Source organism: Trematomus bernacchii, unplaced genomic scaffold (assembly GCF_902827165.1).
Source record: "Trematomus bernacchii unplaced genomic scaffold, fTreBer1.1, whole genome shotgun sequence".
NCBI classification, from domain to species: Eukaryota; Metazoa; Chordata; class Actinopteri; order Perciformes; family Nototheniidae; genus Trematomus; species Trematomus bernacchii.
The window spans coordinates 6078842-6098773 of NW_022987342.1; the positions used below are offsets into that span (position 1 = coordinate 6078842).

The following is a 19932-nucleotide window of genomic DNA, read 5'->3' on the forward strand; positions in this document are numbered from 1 at the left end:
TCTAACGGTTAAAAAGAGTTGTCAATCATCAAAATCGACCGATGGGTGCAGAGATATGGAAAATCCACCCAAATGAGCCCAGAAGTGTTTTTTTTTTTCTTAATCTCTCTAAAAAGGTCAAATGTCACTTGTTTTGCATCAATCTTGATACAGGGTACTTATTATATGTTATAGTTTGGATTCCTAAAGCTTTTAGTTTACTATCCCATCATTCAAGGGTGGTTTTCACTATAAGTAATATTTTCTTTTTGGACGGAAACTATGATTTAAATGTATTTACTATGTTCAATCTGAATTTACTTTAAAATAAAAAAGATTCTATATTGATTCTGACTTTTCTACATCCTTCTCACAGGTTTATCATTGCTTTGAGAAAAAATATTATTAATTTACCCCTTTTAGAAGTGAAGTTATATTAATTTGTTCTGGGAATGTCATTTTCGAGCCTGAGACCTGAAAAACAGGCTCAGGGTTTAACAGGTTAAATTATAATGCCTGCATTGCCTGGTGTCTTGAACAACCCCAGAGGACAGTGGTTGTTTTATTGTAAAAGTCGTTAACATATACAACAGATACAGCTTGAAAATAAATGTTTACTTGTTATAAAATGGATAATGCTGCTTATGTGATTTTAGGACGTTTGTCAAATAAGGTTTTAACTTTTAGCATTCTTACACTACAGTGAAACATACAGAGGGCTATATTATATGCCACCTACTAGCATTAGCAATGGAATTTAGCCATTATAAATGCAATTTTTACATCAGGCTTTGCTTGACAAGTCAAACTGTTCTTCTGCGAAAAAGGACTAGGAATGCGGACTGTAACATTAACCTAAAGTAATGCTATAAACAGGGGTGCACATAACTGGTACGCAGGTACGCATGCGCGGCAACAATCTGAAATGCGTACTGTCACTTGTGTCACAAACAGAAATGGGGTCGTTACTAAAAAAAAGTAATATATTACATATTACATATTACTTTAAAAAAAAGTAATATATTACACTACTTCGTTACTCTCTACATAAAGTAACTCGTTACTTTACTCGTTACTTTACTCGCAGGGCCGGCCCGCCCCTCCCTACAGGCAGATCACGCAGACTGCTAAAGTTTCAAATGTTCTCTTTAGTTCAGTTTTCATTGTCGCATAAGACTGATCCAGATAGCTCTGACCATGGCTGTCCTCTGTCTCCTGCTATCTGTATTTTGCGCAGTATCAACCCAGTCTCACGGCATTTCGTGTTATAGTCACGTTATTTAATCTATTGATTCGTGTGCACCACCACGATTATCCCCTTATTTTCGTGTCACACAGAACGATTTTAAAAGCAATGTATTTCTATTGGTAATGTGTTTCGTGCCTGCAACACGTCTTTTTCTCGGTCTGGTCGTGGAAGACCGGAAGCTGTGTGGTTCATAAAAACATGTTCTTACTCAATATCAAGCCACGATTATTGCTTTTATTTAAAATCGTATCATTTCGGACTTTTGTTGCCGTCTGTGAGGAAAAGAAATGGGGCTCAGAGCCTCAGGATACTGAAATCTGTATTTTTAAAATCTTTTTTTCCTTCTAATTTGTTATTCTTTTCAAAATAACACACTGTTATTTACTCAACAATAACACACAATTATCCTTGTTTTTATTTATTGGTTTAATTCGATAATCTCGGGCTTTTTTGACGTCCGTCAGGAACTGAATTTCAAAATAAAGTCCGAAACAATACCAGAAACAGATTTAGGACTTTTCAATAATCCTCAGCGGTAATTGGATGTTTTAGCCGCAATGCACGTAGGGATATGGTGTTTATGCACACGTTTCTTTCGTGTCAGAAAGCACGATTTTCAAAGTAATGCATTTTAAGTGGAAGAATTGTTCGTGTCTCCTCTTCGTGTGTCGGGAAGCCGGAAGCTGTATTATTTTCTAATGTTTATTTTTTTTAACCATAACGGGTACTTTACATAACATTGAGTCAAACTTATCCTTGTTTTAATCCTTGTTTTATTTATGTTAAATTGTTGTTGTCGGTTAATTTTCCATTTTATTTATTAAGGTTTAAGATATCATTAGTCTTTTATTTTATTATTATCATGCTAGATGTTTACACTTTTCTGCATTTTATAAGGCAATATATACTTTTTTGTTTTTGTCTGTAGGCTACTTAGGTTATTAAAGAGTTATTGTGTCAAAATATAGGAAATGTATTAATATTTTATTGTATAATCGGTACAGGAAATGACATAATTCAGAGCACCACCTATTGGCCAAAGACCGCTGCCACCGGCATTGCATCCATCCTCTGACAAAGTAAGTTGTGTCACTAAAGTCTGATGCATGATTTAATAATTGGGGCTTTTTTTTAAGCCTTTACTCGCATGGTTCATCATACATAATGAACTGTTCTAAGTCTGAGAAATGCTTTCGCCATAATCAGCAAAGCAACATTAATGTGAAATTATTCTTGCGGGCGGCTAGCTAGCTAGCTCACGTTCAACGTAAGCTTAATCTAGTTTAGCTACATTTATATCAGCTCAAGTGGTGTGTGGAAAATATTTGTCTTAATTACGGCTACATACTTCGGTGTTAAAGTGTGAGTTATACGTTATCTTAATCGCTTTTGTTTTACACATGACAGTACTAACGCTGCCGAGCGGACATTTAACATATGTTTGGGGGGGAGGGGCATAGTCCATGTGCACGTCCATGTGCTTGTTACGCGTCTGAAACAGGAAACACGTAAATGAACTCACTCAGTCTGTCTAAAGTAGTTAAACCGTCACAATGTGCATTTAAAAAAGCTAGTTTCACTACATAATTCACTTTTTCTGTTCTCTCCTGCAGCTCCTGTACCCACACCACAAACCCATACACTGATCTACACCATCATAAAACCAACGGCACTTTTAAGAGCCAAACTCAACCTATCTCTCTGTCTATCTACCTAGCTTTCTTATAGTTATTGTCTCTATCTTTTTCTATCATTCATTATCTATTTCTTCATCTATCTATCTCAATCTTACAATCTGTCTCACTATCTCTGTCTGTCTCATACAGCAGCTGTTTGTTTGCATATCTGTTGTGTCTGTCTGGCTGGCTGGCTGGCTGTGTTGCAATGGCAACAAAACACAACCCAGACCCCAATAATCCCACATCCAAAGAAGGGAAACGCATGGCTCTTGAGCTGAAGCATGAACACATGCTAGCTGAAGCTAAGGGGGTTTCCATTTCGCCTGTTTTGGGGAGTTTATATCCAGTTTACTTCGGGCTTTTTTGCTTCGTATGTCGCGGGCGGGAGATTCATGTGATTGGTTGCTCGCAAAAAATCCTCAAGCTTCAGATACGCCCACCTCCAAGATTTTTTTAACGCTGCTGTGTAGACGTACCGTTAAAGTTTCCCATTCTGTTCACAGAAAAGAATATGGAGAGACTCTCTGACATTCTTTCCTCATGTCCTCCTCCTGAGCCTCAAAGAAGCTCTGCCTCATCCTGGTCTTTTCGGCAGCAGAAAGCCTCAGGGCGCTGGAAAGAAGCGAGACCACACCACCTACAATGCCTTCTAGAAAAAGAGGCTGTTGGTCATCCCCTGTGTGGCCTCTGCCACGAGCCGGCTGTTATTAGGTGAGATAACATTTACCTTTATTTAAATTACTTTACCTAATTGTAATTTTTCAGTATTAATGCTCAGTGCTCTGCTATTTCAGCTAGCATGCATGACTTTTGGGATGTTAGAAAACTGGATACCTAGAGAAAACCCACATGAAAATGAAAGTAATTCTAGGATATTATAATCATTTTGTATTTCCTCCCAAGGTGTAGAGAGTGTCTCCCCGAGGAGTGGTTCTGTGGAGACTGTGATGTACTTCATCACAAGAAACAGCCACTCCACAACAGGGACAGTTTAATGAATGGGTTTTTTAAACCAATTAGTCCAACAACGTGTGTTGTTAGAGTGGAAGGTGGATATGACACCCATGACCAAGGTATGCTCTCTCAAACTTGCATTTTGATGTTCACATGTCTCTTCGGCCAGCAGATAATGGTAATTAGTGCTTTTTTTTTTTTTTTGACAGCTTGCATATTGCCAACTGTGAAGGCACCCAACTGCTCCTGTAAAAGCAAAAACTTCACTGTGGTACCAGGCAAACCAGTGATTTTAATTACCATCAATGGTAAACAAATATAAATATATATTTGGATTTCTATTGAATTGTTGTTATATTTTTACTGTTGTGGGCTGAGGCATTGTGCTTCCAATTGGAGTAAAACCTTCATGTAATATCTGTTAATCTTTGACTATTTGTAGATGGAACTGTTGTAAAATGTGTCTTAATTATGTTTATTTACTTGTTCCAAGGGCGTTATGACTTGCATCTGCCACTATATGTCTGTCAAACTTGCCAGCAGCAGTGGACCCCCGACTTGAAAGTCCTCCTTAAGAGTGGATACTGGCCAGCTTCGGTCAGTATTTCCACACTTTACACCTTGGACCTCATGAGCTCCTTTGAAGAGCTCAAGGTCATCTCTCCGGGATTCTCCAGACAGGCCTTTGCAAAGCTGCTGGAGCATCGCACAAAGTGTGGAGGAAGAGTAAGTATAAATATTCGTTACCATATTATACATTATAACATTTCCGAAAATAGACAAAATCACAGCAATTATGTAATTATCTTCCAGTCTGGACCTGTCAACGGAGATGCACTGCAGCGCAGCTTTCTGGAGTTCTCCTATGCCTCGTATGAGGAAGACCAGCTCTGCTGTGGTGCTCCTTTCATCTGCCCTGCCTGCACGCCGGAGATGTTGGCTGTTTCTGCCGATGGAAACAGGAAGCTCTATCGCTTTCGGCGAAGTGGAAGGTGCTGTTTTTACAATGTTGTTATTTAACTTTTTTGATTACTGTTTATATTTCATGGATATATTTGCTAATCTTTTTTTCCTTAGTTCTGATGGCAGCGCCTTTTTTAATGGGCTCTTTGTAGCAGAAGACAGCGCGGTGGCTGCATTTGTCGACAAAATACAGAGATCACTGAAAAATGCAAGTTTTTATTCGTCATTTTACCTTATAGGTATATCACAAAAATAGCCATGTATATCCGACCTAGACTTTCTTCAAATTCAGCTACTTCTCCTTACCATCTACTCCAAAATCAGATAATTAGAACAAATGGTGTAGATTGTGATTCCATTGCTTTTAACTGATTTGTCATGATGTAATGCATGTCTTAGACCCAGGGAAGAGGCACATGTGGGGACTCCCAGTGGACAGCAGCGAGGGAGACGTCAAGGAGGGCTTCTAAGCTGGATGAAGAAGGGATGGAGGTGGCTGTATGTCGCCATGGGTTTCTTTTGAAGGCCTTAAATATGTACAGGGGGGAGATATTCGCCTACCCCCTGTATCTTCAAAAGGAACTCATGCCAGCCAAAGCCAAGTTCTTCGCCATGGATGTGGCTTGCAAGTACTGGCCGTACATGGAGAAAGCTGCAAGTGTCCTTCCTGCTCTCCAGGAGCTGACCACCATGAAGCCATTCCTCAGTGTAATGCATGCTCGAGCCCATGCTACCAAATGCGAGGTATGTGAAATATTTTTGTATCACGTACATTTATATGTTTTATATTTATAATACTGAAGTAGTAAATATCTAAGATATACTGTTTAGTATAGTAGTATGTAGCCTCTTTGCACAACAATTCCAGCAACCTTTTACCATCAGATTATATGGAGTGGGAAGAACCAGGAGGGAGCAGGGATGACCGCCGGGGAAGAGGTGGAGCAGGTCAACAGCTACCTGTCCCGTTGTGCCCTGACAACCAAATACATGTCCAAAGCTGGTGAGTGGAAGGTTTTGCCCTATTATTGCATACTTTTTTAGATGACACATCATAACCTCATTATTGCTTTCAAAAGCACGACTGGACATGCTCACAGTGCATGCTATGGGATGGAACAGGAAAAAAGGTGACTCCCTTCATCAGGCACTTTCCACAAGATATGTGAAGGTGAGCCTCCTATTAAAGGTGTTGTGTCCTTTGTCATTTGCACATGGCTTGTTGTTAATCATAGCAAGTTTTAATCTTGATAAATGTCCATCGTCTACTGTTTATCAGACTAGTAAGAGGCTCCTGGAAGAGACTGCAAGTCTTGAGGAACTCAAGACGGAGCTACATTGTGTCTCAGATGACATGGTGTCGACGTGGATTTCCGACGTGAAGGAATGGGCATCTGGTAAGCACGACGAGATAACACCAGCTACATATCATTGTCCATGACTGTTTGAATTTACAGATTTGATCCTAAAGAGCAGCCAATGATATAAGGCTGATTTTTCATGCCACGTAATGGGACCCTCACTGGATTTCAGTAGACGGGGACATAATCTTCAAGCAATAGCAAGCCAACTATGTGTCCATGTTTATCTCTGATATGTTCCAGTTTCCATAGTTGTACCATCAATTTGTGTTAAAAGGTGTTACACAACTTTGTTTCTCAAAACCGTTACGTGTTGTGTAACAGTACATTTTACTGGCACTATTATTTCTACAGGAACATCAGAAACATCGGGTACTTCTGAAGACATCCTTCAAACAGCACTGCAGCAAAGCATTGAGGGGCTTTACCTAAGTGTGAGGCAGCGGAAGCAATCCCTTTACCGACAGAATGGTATAACAATATAATGTTTTAGGTTGCAGATTCAACCTACTGAATTATATATATTTTTTGCACTTGCAAATATAGTTTGTCACATATCCCTATCCCTCTACCTCATGTATTTTTCAGACAGCAGCAAGCTCCGCCATCGACTTCGAAGGGAGCTTGCAGACGACAAAAAGCGCCTTAACCAGGAGATACTGAAGTACAACCAGCTGGTACACGACTCTGCCAGAGGCATAGATGTTGCTGCGGTGGAGCATTCCCTCTCTGGAGGGAGCATCATGTCCGCGCTGTGGCCGTGGGAAGTTCATGGCATGGGTCAGTTTTCAGATATTTCATAATAATTAATTTGAAGTTCTGTTCTATGAAGGTATACCTTGCTGAGTTATGCACATATCATGTAGAGTGTTAAAACATTCATTTAGTTTAAGGGTATATCTTAAGTTTTCTTATTGTGTATACATTTGATTATTTTGAAAGTACATGTTTGGAGTTTTAAACATATTGTTATGCTATAATGAAAATGTGACTCATGTATACATAACTGTGATTGGATTTTAGCTAACTTTACAGCCAAGAAAAAGATACTGGATCAAGTGATGCTTACACGGAGACTGCAAGAGGAGAAAGGCATCCTATTGTTGGAGATGGCGCAGCATTGCACATGGTTGCAGAACATGGTAGTTGCTCTAAAAAATAAGGTGGCTGAGGAAGGTAAGTTGAAAGCAAAACTTAACCTACCTTGTAAAGTATGAGTTTTAAAGGAAAAAAGTCAGCCCAAATCATTCTTGGTCACAGAAATTGGATGGAGTATAATGGCCTTTGCCCATTCGACCCGGCCATTTTACATAATGAAGTCCCTTGACAGTGACAATCATCTTTATGTACATGGGAGAGAATATACTCCATTGAAGTGCTCTGGCCTTGTGAAGCAATCTTACTGTATAGTATGTCCATATAACAATATTTTGTGTATTTTCAGATGTAGACAAGGGGAATGTAGGACTTGGGTGCACCCTAAGAAGGAAGCATGCTGAGGCGTCGGAGAGGTTGCAGGTGGTACTGCAGCAGTACAAGACTGCTTTAGGTCCTGATGCTTCTTTCCTTCAACATGAAGAGGAAAGTCAAAGTGGCCTAAGCAGTCCAGACACCAGTGAGGATGAAGAAGGAAACATCATTTAGGTAATTTACTTAGGAATTAATGTACAGTATCTTTGTTGATTTAGCCTCAACCTAGACATGTTGCTGTTACTTTTGTAGTCATTAATGCTAAACATACATTGTGTATTCAAAAACCTCAAATTTGGGTTCTGATCTGCCCCTCTTTTTTGTTTCTCTGTATTTCCCCAGATTGCTGCTGCTCTCAAGCACGAATATCCGCCAAGACTTGATGTGCTATCAGAAATGTAAATACTTTACTGACTTTATATTTAGAGATTGTATTCATACTCCTCAATGGAAGATCACCCTTGAATATGTTGACCATATGACTTTTCCCTATGCCGCAGCATCAGGCCAAACATTTCACTTGTACACAACTTAAATGTTATTGAACAAAATGCTCAGCGTCCCTGGAATGCATCCTGAGCAATGAACCATTCACTTTTGATCCTTTTTGAAACACTAGAATGTAAATTCCTAAATGTCCAAGTATATCTTGCTGGTCACCAAACACCTTGGTGAGCACATCATTGTCCAAGAGCAGGAGGTCTTTCCCTTTTTTCCCAGAACGGGATGCCTATGCATTATTATTTTCGATCTCTTATAGGATTTACCTGTCATTAACTTTATATGACTGCACCTGTTACACTGCAGGCCAATAACAGCTTTGCTCTGAAGTAAAAAGATATGATTCTACACTGTATTTTAGTGAACATGTATTGTTTGAACTGTTTTAGGTAATCACAAACGGGTTTTGATAATCACTTAGAAAAAGAATGTTATTCTCACTTTTAAATTCACTGGCTTAGAGATTCTGTGTGTCACACACCAACATCCTTCTTATCATCCCTAAAAGCCAGATGCGGTTGTTAAGTCATTAAAGACATCGTTAAATAGGTGGAGAAAAGTTTAAATGTCTGAAGGAGGATAGTTTAGGTGAAAAGATCCCCTGGGAAAGGAATGTAGAGTAAGATAAGGTAGAGATAAACATTGACTTTTGACCTTAGGGGACTTTGGAATTTCAAGTCCTGGTGAGAACTATTGACCTCACCAGAAGCGAATCCAGCCAATCAGGACACTTGGGGGAGGTGATCAGCTTAAACAGCTCCTCCCCAGGGGTTCTCTAATTCGCTTGGGAGAAAAGTGGGAAGGAAGAATCGACAAATCTCCGCCCCAAAAATAGATAGAAATACTGATGTTTTTGAGTGTAAAATGCTTTTGGGTTTGGTGAGTTGGTTTGATCCCGATATCTGTGTCCGAATCGCATCACAAACCTGAAGTCCAATTTCTTTTTGGTTTGATGAGTTGGTTTGATCCCGATGCATTTATCCGAATCGCATCACAAATCTGAAAGCCCGGAGTACCCGGAGTACTCTGTATAACTTGTATACTTGTTCTATTTCCTACCAGTAAACTCAGAAAATTGTTATAACTTTTGATTCCGGTGTTTTCAATTCCTTTCTGATTTAATAGAGGCCAGCCTCATTCAACGAACGGCGCGTAGCAGAAGTGTTCTACTCCAACAAGTGGTGACCAATTGTTCATTTTTGTTTGTTTTGCGTTACTTGCTTTAATTGCTTTGTCAGTTATATTTCCTTTTTGATCTCCAGCTATTAACCTGATTGATTGAAGTACTTCAATCAACATGTACAATGCACAGTCTTTTAGGATGTATAATTAGGGACATTGAGATAAACAACAAATAGTTTATTTGGTGAATCACCTCATTGTTGTTCTCAAAACCAAATAATACATTGTTATAAATTGTTATATTTGATTTACACATAGAATGTACATGTTTAATATACATAGTTAAATCCTAAAAAAATGGTTGTGTTGTATGATTTCTTAATACTGTATGTTATAACCTTTTGCATAACTTGATTTTATGTTCTGTTGTCCATGCTTTTCATGTTAGACTAACCCCACGCTCTAGAGTCAACATACACCCTTATGGTGGCCTTTTACTTGTATTGTGGTGAAACACATAAGTAAATCATTGCCAGAGAGGACCATTTTATTGTTTTAAAAACAATGTTATTGATGTGGTTGATTGATGAATAAATATAAATTAAGCATACTTCTGTGGTACTTTTTGTTGTTTACATCACACTGCATTATAATGCGTTCGGAAATAAATTCATTTAGAAGTAACAATATGGGTTAGCACTTGAATATTTTTGTAAAGAGATGATCCTCATCTGGAACACTGGTTGTTAGTTTAAGATAAGATAGAACTTTATTGATCCCAATTTGGGAAATCTTTGCATTGCAGCAGCATTAAAACACATGGCATTATACAATAAAAAGACAAGAAATAAAGAAGAAAATATACATGTTGAATTTACAAATGAGCAATAACAAGATATAAAGCAAGGTATTATATTTACATAAGTATGTGACAGATGGAATATTAAATATTACACTGAATATGTCAAATGTACAGTGAAGAGAGAAGCTATGGAGCAGAGAGTTCTCTTCCAGCCAGAGGTGATTTGTTGTACAGAGTTATTGCAGTGGGCAGGAATGTTTTCCTGTATCGGTTTCTGTGACAGCGGAGCTGCAGCAGTCTGTTGGAGAAGGAGCTCCTGTCTGTCCAGGTGGAGAGGGGTGGGGTGGGGTTATCTGTCTGTCCAGCTGCAGGTGGAGAGGATGGGTGGGGTTACCCATGATGGAACCAGAATAAGGTTTGTTGGCTTACACGCCTTTCATCGTAGTGGAAAATATTGTCATATGGAATATTTTTGGATAGTTTCACCATTGAAATGCGTTTGATAACACTAGGTGCTCTAGTGCCAAAGTTGTGGCCCTAAAAAAATATCAACTATTCATTTGTATGGCACCCAGAGCTTCCACATTTGAGGGAATATGTTTTTTGATTTAAAATATCATCACTGTCATAAGCAATGGTTACATTAAAACCCTCCTATTGTATTCGTTTCCCCCCCCTTACTTTGGTGTTCGCGGTCAAATTTGACCGGTCCTGTTTTAACTGCTATTACATTAACACAAAAACCGTTAATCATCACCAAATGTAATTTAACACCCTTTCAAACTGTAAATATTGTATCAGACTACTGGTATACATGAACAACTGCAGTAACTATACAAAGAATAGACACTGAACATGTATTGGGTGTGCCAGGGGGATGGGCACATAAGAGCGGGAAATGTTTCAAATTGGTGTGTGTGTGTGTGTGTGTGTGTGTGTGTTTGATCTGATCCGGATGGTTACTAATTCCTTGTCTTTATGGCGGGAACACCATGGGTGTTTCAAAGTTGACTAAATCATCCAAAGTTCAATGAAAGTATGATCAGCAATTTAATATGTTCAAATGTCTACTGTGGAGGATATCATAAAGCCTTAATGCAATCGAATGTAAAACAAAAAAGTTATGATTGATGAAAGTAGTAAATCGGTCAAATTTGAACCAAACACAACAGGAGGGTTAAAAGCATAACTATGCTACATACTGTAGGCTACTGTGCTTAGAATGGACTGTTATTTCATATTAAAAAAAGAAACTATTTTTCTTTTACTTTCTTTTTTACAAGTGTGCATGCGCTACAGTCGTGCTGCCATAAAAGACCCCCTGATCACCTCGCAGCTGTCCAGCATGAAATGAGGTCATATGAGGTCATGTATGAGGCGGCTGTTGTTGGGGAATTACTTTAACTTGAATTTGATTTGTATTTCTTTGCTGGATTATTGACCTCTTCTCTCTCTGAGAGGAACAGGCAGCAGCCCCAGGGCTGTCACACGGTTCTGTACAATATGTAAACTCTCCCTCCGTCTCTTTCGGGCCTATAACAGCGATGCCCAGGAAACCATGGAAATAAGCCTCCATTCTTTGAGATAATAACAGCATAGTGGATATATCAGGGTCAGAATACCTGAGGCGAGATCTATGGCTTCTCCTTGCCTGACCAGACCTCTCTCTAGGTCGTCCTCAGACGAGCCCTCCATCGTCGCTTCCAGTCATCCCGGTTCTCCATACATCTGGCCAGTTCATTGGTACTTTGTGCTCCTGCGTCATTCTTGAGTACGTCCAGGTGACCTCAGACCTAGTGAGAACCAGATTCCACTATGAGAGAACCAGATTCCACTATGAGAGAACCAGATTCCACTATGAGAGAACCAGATTCCACTATGAGAGAACCAGATTCCACTATGAGAGACATCACTTGCCTCCTCATGTTGATAGATGTACATGCAGTGGTGTAACTATCGACGGTGCAGCCGGTGCAACGCACCGGGGCCCAGGGCCGGCCAGGGGCCCAATGGCATTGGCGGGTTCACGCAGTCTTCAAAGTAACCAAGCAACCTAAATGAATTAGGTCCAAAACAATATTTGCACCGGTGCCAATCATAACCTTGTTATGCCACTGTGTACATGTATATTTGTTGAGAAGGTTAAATGAGCCGGGCAGGGAGAGAATCTTCAGAGTTGATGGTGGCGGAGAGCTGGGCACAAAGCTCTAAACTCAAACAAACAGTGTTTGTGCTTCTGTCATTTGTCAAATCTCCAGCACACTTTTTATCTCATTATTTCTACTTTTCTATCTCAAAAGATTATGACTTTTTTTATCTCATAATTATGACTTTTCATTGGGAAAGTCTTTTTTATTGGGGAAACAGGCTTCTATAAATAATAATGTGCAATTACATATACATTTTATTTTACTTATAGAATAAGAAAAATAAACATAAGAATAGTCTACTGAAGATAAAAGCATGGACAAGTTTTTCCAAATCCTGCTGTGACATTAGTCTTTTAATCCTAGATATGTTCTTTAGGTGATAGTAGGCTGATTTAGTAATTGTTTTAATGTGACTGTTGAAACTCAGGTCAGAGTCCATGACTACACCTACATTTCTGGCTTTATATGTTTTTTTTAACACTAGCCTCGTCTCAATACCCCTCCTCGACTCCTCCTTTCCCTCACTCGCGTCCCTTCCTTGCGTCTTAGCTCCGCCTCCGTAAGATGCGAGCGAGAGACACGAGGAGGAGACGCGAGGACAGAGGAGTCCTCAGGTATTAATTGGGATGTCCTCGTTCACTCAAACGTCACTCTTAAACGACGTCTGTTAATGATGACATGTGCACAGCTGTATCCCCTCTCATTGGGTTTAACTGAATAACCCTTCAACATTTCAATAACATTTTAATTATAATAATGTGAAAGCCTTTACTCTGAAAATGTGTGTCCTGTAGATCCCCACATTCACCAGAAACCAACATTCAGGACTGTGAATTTTAAATAATTTAACTCCTGAATATTTTAACACAAAACAAAACAAATAATTTGTATTTATCAAGATCTAGCCATTTATGAAATAGCTTTCTTAATAGCTATGTTTTAGTGACGTTCAAGATCATTAAACATGACTTAAATTGTTAGTATAACCTTAAGAAATGAATTGCACATAATAATTCCCACGGAGCTGTGAGCACTTATACATTTATGTGACGCTTTTCCACTCATTCTTCCAGTTCTCCGTTTTCCTGTGTTGAAATCGACCAGCTGTGAAGGTGGGGGCGGGGCTTTTATACGCAAGTAGTGAAAACACTTCCGCGTAGTCTGCTCTCGTGTATCCTCCCTTTCGTCTCCTCCCGCACCCCTCCTCCCTCACCCCTCCTCGACTCCTCCGTGTGCATTTCAGCTATTGGGACGTCCTTCAAAATGGCGTGTCTTGATCGATTTCCGGGTCAAGTCCCGGAGGAGGGGAAGAGAGGAGTCGAGGAGGGGTATTGGGATGAGGCTATTGTATGTTGAGTTGGCACCTCAGCTCAAAACATACAAAAACACAGAAGAATAGAAAGTTAACCCATTGAAATGATATGAGAGCAGCGCTACAAACTACAATTCCCATTAGATACGCGCCTAAACATCGTTACGAGGTACACAGAGCTGACATATTTGTAGTTCTTCCGGCGTGTATGCGTGGACTCGTTCGACTTGTCTTGCGCTGACGGCCGTATAGGCTCCATTCCCTTTCAGAAAGCCGTCAATCGGGCGCGATCCGAAACCAAACCGTGTTTAAAAAAATATACAATACAAATGTGCACTTTTGCCTCCTTTGCAACGGCAGTATCGTTTGTCTAGTACTTCCGGGTGGCGATCTGACTTCGGGTACCGTATCTGTGACGTGACAAAGGGTCGCCATGACAACGTGGGGATGAGATGTGGATAACTTTCCAGATGAAGACCATCCTGATACTCGAGTTGTGGTTTTCAATAAGTGAAAAAAAAAATTCAAAGTAATCACTACCATTTTAATATCTCAAGCATTTAAATATGTCCCCAAAAGCTTTCAAATGTAGTAGCAAAACCACAGTGATCCAGATCAGGATCATTTTAATTAGGCCTATAATTAAATGATATGCAAGCCTACCTCCAAAGCGTTATACTTCGGAAGTTAAACAAATTAGATAAGGCAGTGGATGGCAACGTACCAGATTTCACACATGAATATGCTTAATATAGGTTATGGTGTTCCTATCACTGACAATGAAATCATGTAGTATTTCAACTGTAATTTCCTAAAAAGTCAAATGCATTTTGGTGGAGGTTTTCATCTTATTTCTAATAGAAACATATTCAATATGACTCAAATGGAGCATATAAATAAGAGAATAAACGTGCAAAAACAAAACTGGAGTTCAAATAACAGTTTTTATGTGTATGCATTATCCCGGAGAATTCTTCGGCTGCCAGGAATGAGCCCACTCCTTGCCACTGAAAACAGAATGGAATAATGTTAGTTACAGGTACTGGTTTCGTCTTTCCGAAAAGCATAAAACATGTGTGAAGCAAACATCTTATAACTGAATTTATATAAGTAAATGTTTCATTTTCCATTTATTAACGACCACCACCATTTAGAAAAAGTGAACATAGAAATGAAAACACATTTTCAAACAAACAATAAAAACAAACCAAAATACATACATTAACAACAATGAAGTTAAACAATCATTTGTTCCTACACTACTTCAGCTGCTTCAGAATAACAGCAGTGAAATATATAAGAGGACTCGTGGTAGATCTGGATGTTTTGCATTTGTTAAATATCATGTGTTTGTTCTCCAACATGGGACTACATCAGATGACATGAAGCCAAGTAACTGGAAGATATATACCATACTGGACAGGGCTCCCACTCCACCAACATTTCTGCTTTTCCCTATCAAGAGAAGAAAACAAATCTCTAATTTCGGAAAGACCAAACGCATATTAGCTATTTAGCAAACAATTGTGGTGGAAATCACATAAATCATAAAGCACACCCTATGCATTACTTTTATTCCTGTCTAACCTTTCTCATTCTTTCTCTTATTACACTCCTGATGGGGAAAGTTTCTAGGCGAGTGTGGTAGGAGCAATCTGTGAACATCAAAGCAGGTTCCACATACAGTATTAGTCATATTAGAAATAAAATAAATACAACTATGAACACTTAAGTAGCAACCAGACTTGCACGATGAATAGTGATCACACTGTTATCACTGGTCAAAAGTTACTGTATACATCATTGAAATGGAACCAAGCTGCTCTCAGTCCTAAAATGGGATGCTTGTTTGAATGGCCACACCACTGCAGAGCCTGAGATGACCAAAGAAAATACTGCACTGCTGCTTCCTTTACTGCCTAGCATTCTCATCACCACCTTATCAACTATGACTGTATGTATTTTAGTCTAATTAGACAATTAAAGCCCTTTGGATTTTTGGATAATGATTTTTGGATAATGTATCAGTTATAGTTATTAGTCACAATATAGCGTTGTTAACTCACTGAAGAAGCATCAATCACTGCGTTTACATGCACTTTGCTAAAGTACATGTCGATAGATTTATTAGAATACCAATCAATTCAACTCATGCACATGTTTATAATCAGTCAAAATACTTAATACTGTTAACATACCTGACTTTTTCTTTTTGCGTCTAGGACCAAGTACTGTGTCCCTCACGGACCCTGTCCTGACAGCTGTGGGTTGAAGAAGAAATATTACTATATACATACAGTATACCAAGTTAAGCTTAAACTCAAGTTTCAAAATACATCCCACAAATGCAGCATCACATGATGCAATCGGTGTTAGGTACAGATATTTTTTTGTTATTGAGATTTAATTGAGGTTGATCTATGAAGTCTAGGTGTTTTGTTGTCTTGCCTATATAATTGACTCCATACTTTATGTGTAAGGAATAGTTTGATAAATATTAACATGTTGTGCTGTAACGTTAAATGAATTTAACTTTGATTCAAAAACCTAAGTTTATTCCCCGTATGTTCATTATGGGACAGTGTCATATCTAAATGCAGTTCTTGAGTATAAAGTTTAAATATGCTGCATGACGTTGTTGCATGAGTTGCTTCGAAGTTTACCCCCATGGTCAGGGATTGCTTTAGGTAGACCACAATATTAATGATATCAACCTCTCGTACAATATATGGACAAGAGCCAAATCAATTTGATGTAATCGACCTACTGCCCAACGCTACAATGTAAGACCCTTTCTGTGTGTAAACAAAATGACATAGGAGTTTTATTTTGTGCAAATGTATAGTAAGCCTGCTGTTGCTTTGTATTTTTGTGTGAAAAAGGTATAACCATATAGTAACCACATGTTTGTTCAGGAATGAAAGACTGTATTTTTCTAAATGTTTAATATTTATTTATATCGAAGTACCTAAGGATATACACATACCCAAGTATCCCATTTTCCTTTCATATTTATGAAGTTGTAGGTGAAATTGTTATTTAGATTAAGCTATTGTTGTTATTATTAACCTATTGGAACAATCATTATTCCCAAAAATGCAAGAAGTGCAATTAGGTGTTTTGAGATATTGTAGAAGCATGACTTGTCAACAAGTTACCTACAATAATCTTTTAGGAAGATATCGGAAAACACTCTTGACTTTTATAAATATAAAAGATGCAAATCTCAGAGAACAAATGTCACTGTGTGTGCTGTGTGCTCTGCATGTGTGACCATTAAAGAGGGTTTCATCCCTCCGATTCGATCTATCTATTTTATTACCTGGACCCTCCGTGGTGGTAGCCTGTCTCACATCATCCCGCTGGGGCTGCTCCTCCTGCCCCACCTCTTTGGTGGTACACTGCTTCACGGGGGGGGTCTTCAGCACCTCCACCTGCACAGTGCTTGTCTCTGTCTCTGACGTCCCTGCCTCCTGCCAGTTGTTTTCTGGTTCAGATGGGTCACAGGGTGTGAGGTTCAGCGTGACTGTCTCTTCCTCAGGATCTTCCGCAACCGCCTGGCCAGTGGAGTCCTGTGTCCAACCTGTGCAAGTTAAACAAATGTTGGTCTTGACTTGCTTAAGACAAAGAGGTTAACTCATATATCTAGAAATAAGAAATACAGCGTGTTCAGGTATGTTTCCAGACAGGGTAAAAAATATACTCGTCATGTCATAGGACTGTGTGCAGTCAAAGTTAATAGCAGTAATAGTGGTATTTATCCAGTCAACCATTTATGGTTTTGTTTTTGCGATATTATTCTTCCGATTTGTGTCTACATTCCATGTGATGTGACATGTCAATTTGTCGGTAGACAACATATAGACGTGTGCATGTATGTTCCCTTACATTATTTACATCCACACATTTTGTTCAGAATTTATAAGACTGACGCAAACGTGTTTTGCATAAGTGCAATCAAATAAGTAGCAAGTCGCTTTGGATAAAAACGTCTGCTAAATGTAATGTAAAGGGACCTCTGGATGCACTGGATAACTGCTTTTGTTTACAACCCGAGAAACATGACCTTAATACAGAACTGCCAAACTGAATATGTGGTCAACTGGGATCGTCTTCATGTATTGTGCTCTTACCATTAACCTCAAAACATTTCTCCCTTTTGGGCGTTGATAAAGGAAACAGTTTAGGAACGGTTTGCTAAAAGGAAATTGCTTAAGGGATGGCTCAAGCCTAAAACTACATTTCAGTCATCAAACCCAACTACCTTGACATTAACAACTTTACAACTTTCAATTTGTATACAATGAATGCGCAAGTGGTAGCAAAATACCCCAAAATGGTTTTTCAAATTCAAGTAAACTTGCCTACCTATTTCCTGATAAATAACAGTTAAATGTCCACAAGTCCCCTCTGCAGAGTAAGCCATGTCTCATTAGGCTACATACTCAGTGTTTAAAAATGTATTTATTGTATGTAGTTTGCTAAAATAATAAACAGTCAAACGTTGTCCATATCCCTAAATATTTTGCAATTACTTTCAACTTTTGTAATACTTCTCAGCTAAAAATAGTGACAGTTAACAGGTAGAAAGGATGTGTGTTAGTTGTCTCACAAAAATATAGTTTGCCAAACCCAAATAAATGGCTCGAATGACTGCTTTCTGGCTGTATCAAAGGATAAATACTGGATCAAGTTGTTGTCCCACAAGATTTGGATGGATTGAAAACAGTCGCTGTAAGTTGTTGTTAACTTAACTGACATTATTAAATGAGTTGATCCAAACTCATTCCATATAACTGTGTTGGTTATAAGGAAATGTTAAGCTCTCCAACGTTTATACTGTCAGGGAGGTAAGGACTCGTTGACTGAACATGTTTTAGGGGTGAACCATCCCTAGAAGAGTTTAACATTGATACAAACATTTTGTGTACACAATACTGTGAACTGTGAAGACATAGTGCAAGCATCTCACCTTCACAAAGGTACTCGTAAAAAGTGCCTATCTTGTCAAGGTAATCCTGGGCATAGGCGGTCAGTGTGCAGCGAGGGGTTAGGATTGCACATTTGACGTCCTTCTTCCTGGTCTCCTTGCCAAGAAGCAGCACTGGTTTAAAGCCAATGGCATGGAGTTTCTCAAGCTGTAATGACAAAATAATATATTTACTGTTTAAAGAAATGGAAAGGAAACAACTATATAACTACAACATTACTGATGACAGCATCTAGTTGTATGCCATTCATAAACCTAGATGCTGAGTTTAGCTTTTGCAGAATCATGTATTTACCAGGAAGGGTTACACAGTAGAAGCAGAAAAATATTTTATAGACAAACACAAAATACAAATAAATCAGTATCCTGAGTCCCAGTTCAAACCCTGATAATCTTAAAGTTAAAGTACAATAAGATGCAAATGTGTGACCACTCAACAATTAACAGTTAACACTTGTGTACACAATGAGTATTGCATAATTAAAAATGTAACACAATCCAAGCATAGCTTGACACTGTTGAAATTGAAATTGCGTGCTGCAATGTAAAACGTTCCCGTATGTTGTGGATGCAGTCGTAAGAGTAATATAGAGTAGTAACATACAATGATGTAGTCTTATTAAAGGTGGGGTAGGTAAGTTTGAGAAACCGGCTCGAGATACACTTTTTGTTATATTCCATGGAATGCTCTTAACATCCCGATAGCAATGAATATCTGAAGTGCTTTGACAAAAAATCCATAAAAAAATATCATCTGTGGAAGCCGTAGTACTGTAAAAAGCACGACCAATCATTTTAGCCGGCCCGGCTAAAGTAACTGGATGGCCTACCTGCCTGTCAGCCTTCCATCTGTGCACAAACTTATCTCGTGCCCTCATTGGTCATGTGCGCGTTCGTGTGTGTTGGAGGAGGGGCTCTATAAGGAAGTGGCAGATTTTCTCCGGTTGTGTATTTTCAAATTCTAGTGATCTCGAGCTGGTTTCTCAAACGTACCTACCCTACCTTTAAGGTCTAAAAGTGTGTACATGAGCAAGAATGGAACACAACATGGAAGTGAAGGAAGTGCTCTGTTTATTTAAATGTGAAAGTTCAATTAAAATAGTGTCCCTTGGCTGTGAAAGTTAAGATAAGAGTAGTTTTAAAATTGAAAGAAAAGAGAATATTAAATAATACCTTTGCAATAATATCTATATTTGAAGTTGATATCAAAGTGTATATTGGTTAATAAGATACAAACATCATTAAGAAATAAATGTATATAAAAACAACATTCAACTTTATCCTGGCCCAATATATTGGCAAACAGTCGGGGGTCCGTCTGTGTCAGTTCTTTGGTGTCAGCTTGGTGTGTCCGGGCATTAACATACAGTAAAAAGTGTACATACCAAGACAATGGCTTC

At 38.8% G+C, this 19932-nt stretch overlaps 1 protein-coding gene and 2 long non-coding RNA genes across 3 annotated transcripts; 2 read left to right on the forward strand and 1 right to left on the reverse strand.

The window, feature by feature from the left end:
* Positions 1 to 4122: 4122 nt before the first annotated feature.
* Positions 4123 to 6988, forward strand: LOC117481267. Its single transcript, XM_034128898.1, has 9 exons — positions 4123 to 4169; positions 4355 to 4587; positions 4675 to 4853; positions 4939 to 5032; positions 5224 to 5568; positions 5710 to 5827; positions 5904 to 5995; positions 6104 to 6221; positions 6774 to 6988. Exons 2-9 carry the CDS (start codon positions 4492 to 4494, stop codon positions 6986 to 6988), a joined length of 1257 nt encoding a protein of 418 aa, XP_033984789.1. The 5' UTR covers positions 4123 to 4169; positions 4355 to 4491.
* Positions 6989 to 7329: 341 nt separating this feature from the next.
* LOC117483142 lies at positions 7330 to 8258 on the forward strand. Its single transcript, XR_004555958.1, has 3 exons — positions 7330 to 7361; positions 7630 to 7829; positions 7998 to 8258. It is a non-coding gene; the product is annotated as an uncharacterized LOC117483142 (long non-coding RNA).
* A 6249-nt stretch (positions 8259 to 14507) lies between these two features.
* Positions 14508 to 15806, reverse strand: LOC117481488. The gene is made up of 4 exons (XR_004555780.1): positions 15741 to 15806; positions 15130 to 15197; positions 14954 to 14997; positions 14508 to 14549 (listed from the first exon to the last, which is right to left on the reverse strand). It is a non-coding gene; the product is annotated as an uncharacterized LOC117481488 (long non-coding RNA).
* Positions 15807 to 19932: the final 4126 nt, after the last annotated feature.